General features: G+C 35.9%; 1 protein-coding gene across 1 annotated transcript in view; it reads left to right on the top strand.

Moving 5' to 3' along the window:
- The first annotated feature begins 3,374 nt into the window (after window positions 1-3,374).
- Window positions 3,375-5,921, top strand: part of LOC117104684 — a 3,200-nt gene continuing 653 nt past the window's right edge. Inside the window, exons 1-2 of the mRNA XM_033245568.1 lie at window positions 3,375-3,444; window positions 3,701-5,656. Of these exons, the coding sequence (XP_033101459.1) occupies window positions 3,375-3,444; window positions 3,701-5,656 (2,026 nt within the window). The remainder of the gene's footprint in view (window positions 3,445-3,700; window positions 5,657-5,921) is intronic.

Raw genomic sequence — 5,921 nt, 5'->3', positions numbered from 1 at the left:
TACGCCACGGTTAAAGTTCGTATGAATTCGTTTATTCAACGTTGTCTCATTCGATTCTATAAAACATAAGTAAACACTGAATAAATATAAAATAACAGCTTATATCATTGACATCACATATTAATTTAACTATTCATGACCTTTAACTTTCATGATAACTTTACTTAACACAATGCATGTTAATTATCCAAATTCAATATTAATAATAATTTAGGCATAATACTTAAACATCTCAAGTCAGCAAGTGTAACATCCAATAATAAAGAAAACAGCAAATTAATTCAATATTTGAAGATTATGTCATATATATATATATATATAAATATACATCAAATAGCTGTCTAACATGATACAGTAATTATGACTTACTGCTTTGCCGGGTATATTAACATTGTCAAGTCAGCCAGATTAAATCAGATTAATCAACAGGATAGCAAATCACAGTATGCTGAATACATTCCCTGTCTAAATACAGAAAAAACATTATTAGTTACCACTAAATATTATAGCAACATCATATTAATTAAGAATACTAAGGGTACTATATAAACTGTAAGGGTGTACGGTAAGAATGGCCCGGAAAAATAGCTCTTAAAAAAATGGCCCCGGAAAAAATGGCCCCATATGACAGGTAGGTAAAAATGGTCCCATTAATCAAATTCTGTATTAAAACTGATTTTCTTGAGTCAATATGCATTTTTTATCTTCAATAATTTAGTTTTTAAAAGGAATATAACATTAAACAAATTGGCGTTTACATTTTACTTTTTGCAAGAATTAATATTCAAAGATAAAACATTCAAAGATAAATAAAAAGCCATGAATTACACATTTTATTTTTTTTCCATTCAAATTTTTAAAAATAGCAACAACGTAATCAAATCATCATAAATCATGCATTTATTAATACTAAAATAATTTACTTGTGGCCGATTTCACGGAAGCAGAATCACAATTTTCAAGAAATTCAACCTGTGTATTGGTAAACCCCACAAACAATGGGTTAGTATGAACATCAATTTTTTTTTTAAAGAAAAATAGAGTTCTACAATCATAATTATATGGTTTAGATGGGTTTGCAGTGTGTTTAGAGGTTTGTGGTGTATTTGCAAGTATTTTTTCATTAAAAAAATCTAAATTTTAGCCAAAAAATAGTTATGAATGTATTTAATTTTCTTATACCAAGTCAGTCAATCACAATTGAATTGTTTGATTTTCTACGGTGTGTTTTGGGAGGTTTGTGGGATTTAGCAATACCACTTAATCCTACCATAATCACTCTACCCTCACAATCACACTGTCACAAGTGACATCTATTTTAGTTTATAAGTAAGTATTTTCCTTGAACCACTAACCTTACTTTTACACACAGCAGCTAGTCTTCAGTCAAATATGGTAATGAGGTAAGTATTCTTTGAGAAACTTGGTGTGTGATTTACTGATTGGCTGAATGAAAAATTAATATAAGTGAGGTAATGCAAATGAGTGCAGAGATGCAAATGAGATTAGGTTAGTGGTGTGAAGCACTGATTGGATGGGAGTGCATGAATAGTAATGAGATATAATTTTTTTGGTGGGGTGTTGGTTAGAACTGGATGAAGGGGGTTTGGAGAATGACTTGTGAGATAGCAGGGAAAGGACATGTTAGTCCAGAGTGAATATATGTTGTATTACAGACAACAATATCAGGTTCCATGCCTACGTTATACCAGCCTATAGACATTGCGGGTGAGATAAGAACAATTTGTTTGCCTGTTATTTTATAATATAAATGATAGGCCTGAATGTATGCCAGAAATCAACCAGTGAACGGCTGTGATGTAATCAATATTGCATTATTTGGATGGAAACCTTTTTTACAAGTACCTGCTATTTATATTTTTTTTGTGGAGCTAATAAGCTCGGATACCAGGGAGAAGTCAACCCTGAGTTAATGTATTTGGATGGAAACCTTTTTTACAAGTACCTGCTATTTATATTTTTTGTGGAGCTAATAAGCTCGGATACCAGGGAGAAGTCAACCCTGAGTTAAAGTGAACGTCACTATAATTCAAAATTAGTGAATTTTGTGGAGCTAATAAGCTCAGATTGCAGGGAGAAGTCAACCCTGAGTTAAAGTGAACGTCACTATAATTCAAAATTAGTGAATTTTGTGGAGCTAATAAGCTCAGATTGCAGGGAGGAACCCTGATTTATGCTGAACGTTATTGAAGGTAACTATAATCCAGAATTAGTAAATTTATGGAGCTAATAAGCTCGGATACAAGAATATAATTTGGATTGAAAGCCACTTTAATGCAGAATTTGTGAATTGGTGTTTAAAGCTATTCGATTTTACTGAGCCAGGAAGAACCTGTGAATGGCATTAAAGAAGTGAACTGTGGGGGATTGCGATTGTTCTTTGGGCAGGGTGTTTGAAAGTGGACAGTTGAACTTTATATAATTTTTGCTTTTGTTAAATTACAAAATTTATTATTCATTTATTATAATTCTGTAATCATTTTTCCATGCTTTATTCCCATTAATTTTTGGAACGTTAAATAATATAATGGTTCAATGATGGTTAAATTTCTGAAATTGCTGTTAATATTGTGAAGTTATTGTTACTGTATTATATTGAAATTTGAGAAGATAAATGTAAAGTAAATCATAACATAAATATGTACCATTAACAGTAACAGTTTTCATTGTGATATACAGTACAATATTATTAATCCGGTATATATAATAATTATTTCCATCTGATGACTGATGTTAATTGAGGATTACCAATAAGCCTAGGTTATTGTTTTTTTTTTAAACTATATTCTTACCATTAACAGTGAATCTTGAGAGATAGGTTATTGTACAGTGTAAAACACTCACCTGAATATAATTGGTGTTTTGATAACTGAGATCGTTTTCTTTTGGTTTAAATGTTCTATATAATTGAAAAATTCATATGCTATATCATATTAAATCAGTTTATTTTAACTTTTTGTAAGACAGTGTCAGTTCAGTTTATTTATCGTCCTGAGGTTGTATTTGTTCAGAAAAATTACAATGTCCGTATGAGCCTATATTAGGCTGTGTGACATTTATTTGGGGGCTCGTCCGGGAAATTAAACTGAACATTTACAGCGTGGACGTGGATAAATAAGCTTTACTCCTTTTTATTTTTATTTTTATATAAAGTAAAATTTAAAAAATTGGATTACTTAATGATAATTAACACCCCAGTATTTGAAGGCTGTGCTTTGCGTTTGTGTAATGATGGACGTTCAAAAGCTTGTCGAAGCAGGAAAAAATCTGGGTTTGAGTGGGGTGGAATTGAGAGAGTTTGTTGAAAAGAGAGAGGAAGATGCGAGAGAGAGAGAGAGAGAGAAGAAAGAGCTATGAGAAGAGAAGAGGAAAGAGATGCCAGTGAGAGAGAAAGTCAAGATCAAGCATTTCAAATAGAGATGCGTAATTAGAAATACAACTAGAACAGGAGAAGAATAGACCTAAGTCAGGGGGTAGGATACTACCTATTCCGGACACTGGGTCAAGAGTTAAGGCGAGTAGGCCAAAGTTACCCGCATTTAATGACGGTAAGGATGATCTTGATGCTTATTTGAAAAGATTTGAAAGATATGCTACTAGTCAGGGTTGGAAAGAACAGTTAATTTAAGTGCATTATTAACCGGTAAAGCTCTTGAAGTTTATTCTAGGTTGTCTGCAGGTGAAGCCAATGACTACAGGTTACTTAAATCAGCTCTTTTGAAACGATTCCAGTTAACTTCTGATGGATTCCGCCATAAATTTCGTGTAGCAAGGCCGGAAACAGGAGAAAGTGGTCACCAGTTTGCTGCCAGACTTGATAATTATTTGAGTAGATGGATTGATTTGGCAGAAGCAAATAAGACCTACGACGGACTGAAGGATTTACTGCTGCGAGAACAGTTTACAGATGGGTGTGGACGTGAGTTAGCCCTTATTCTTAGAGAACGACAGCCTAGGACAATACAGGCCATGGCTGAAATTGCTGAGCAGTACTTGGAGGCTCGTGGGGGATTGTTTGGCCAACCTATAAATTTCGGAAATAAATTTTCAAAACATCCACCAAACACCAATAGGACTCAGGAGACCCCAAGTAGGGCATTGCCACAAGTGGTAGGTAAACCTAATTCTGTAACTTGTTTTCTGTGCCATCGTGTAGGTCATTTAGCTAGGAATTGTCGATTTTCAACTTCCTTTAAGGGTAATACTCCCCTCAAGTGTTATAGATGTCAGAAAACGGGACATGTTGCTAGATATTGCAGGCAGGATACTGACAAGTGTGCAGGTTTATTTACCATGGGTTGTTCAAATTGTCAGTCAAAAGGCACTTCCCGGGCAATAAATAGCGTAGGTCCAGACGGTGTAGAAGAGAAACCGGACGTGGGTGCTTGTATGATCACTAAAATATCTGAATCATTAGATGAATGTTGTATAAGTAGGGATGGTAGTCAGGTGACTCTCAAGTGTGGACATCATCTCCCAATTATGAGCGCAGCTCTCGATAATTCATTAACTAAGAAAATGCCAGTCTCAACAGGTATGGTGGGACCACATCGTATATCTGTTCTTCGTGACAGTGGATGCAGTGGTGTGGTCATAAAGAGGGAGTATGTTTCACCCGATCAACTAACTGGTAACATGAAAACTTGTGTTTTGATTGATGGGACTGTGAGGACTCTACCTGTAGCATTGATAAATGTTAACACACCATTCTTTTGTGGGGTAACACATGCATTATGTATGGATAATCCTATCTATGATCTAATATTAGGTAACATCACATCACGAGCTCCAGAGGATCCAGACCAATCTTGGACCGAGCATCCATCTCCAGCTTGCGCAGTGGAGACAAGATCTCAAGTTAAAGATCAAGATAAACCCTTTCGACTACTTAAGATTCCTGAAACCACCAACCAAATTATCACCACAGAAAACATGAAGACATTTCAACAAGAAGACCCAACCCTTTACAAAGCCAGAGAACTTGCTAAAGAAGAGAGGGTAAATGTGAGTAATAACCAAGCAGAATCTAGTTTCCATTACAAAAAGGCTTTGTTATATAGGAAATTCTGCTCACCTACCATTGAACATGGTGATTGTTTTACCCAACTCGTTGTTCCAAAGATATGCCGTCAACATGTAATGCGTCAGGCTCACGAAAATCTATTAGGTGGGCATCAGGGGGCAAAGAAAACCACAGATAAAGTACTCTCTAAATTCTGGTGGCCAGGGGTAACAGCTGATATTACACGATATTGTCGTTCATGCGACATTTGCCAGAGAACCGTCCAGAAAGGCCGGGTTACTAAAGTTCCTTTGGGCAGAATGCCCTTAATAGAGGCACCTTTTGAACGTATTGCCGTTGATATTGTCGGTCCCATATTTCCTATGTCTAAAGATCGCAACAGATATATTCTTACTATTATAGATTTTGCTACTCGTTATCCTGAGGCAGTACCGTTACCAAACATTGAAGCCGAGAGAGTGGCTGAAGCCCTCGTTAAAGTTTTCTCTAGAATTGGTATGCCAAAAGAAATGCTTTCTGACCGGGGATCCCAATTCACTTCTGAGGTCATGAAACAAGTGAGTACTCTACTTTCAATCAGACAGCTAATGACATCTCCATACCACCCTGCATGTAATGGACTGGTCGAAAGGTTCAACGGGACCCTCAAGCAGATGCTCAAACCTATGTGTGCTGAGCGCCCCACTGACTGGGATAGGTACATTGCACGGCGGTTTCATACGCACTATATTGGGACAATAAGTGTTTTCAACGCGCCTTTCATATATTTACGCACCGCAAGCCTCGAACAAACACACTCATGTCGCGATTGGGATCGTGCGAGCCTAGCGGAACTGCATTTTTTGGTACATTGTAGAATTGTGCTAAAAATAATATA

The sequence above is a fragment of the Anneissia japonica genome, unplaced genomic scaffold, assembly GCF_011630105.1.
Source record: "Anneissia japonica isolate Jap-2015-1 unplaced genomic scaffold, ASM1163010v1 scaffold287712_len2945570_cov188, whole genome shotgun sequence".
NCBI lineage: Eukaryota > Metazoa > Echinodermata > Crinoidea > Comatulida > Comatulidae > Anneissia > Anneissia japonica.
Note: the sequence above shows the minus strand (reverse complement) of the source record. Positions and strands in the feature narration are given on the sequence as shown.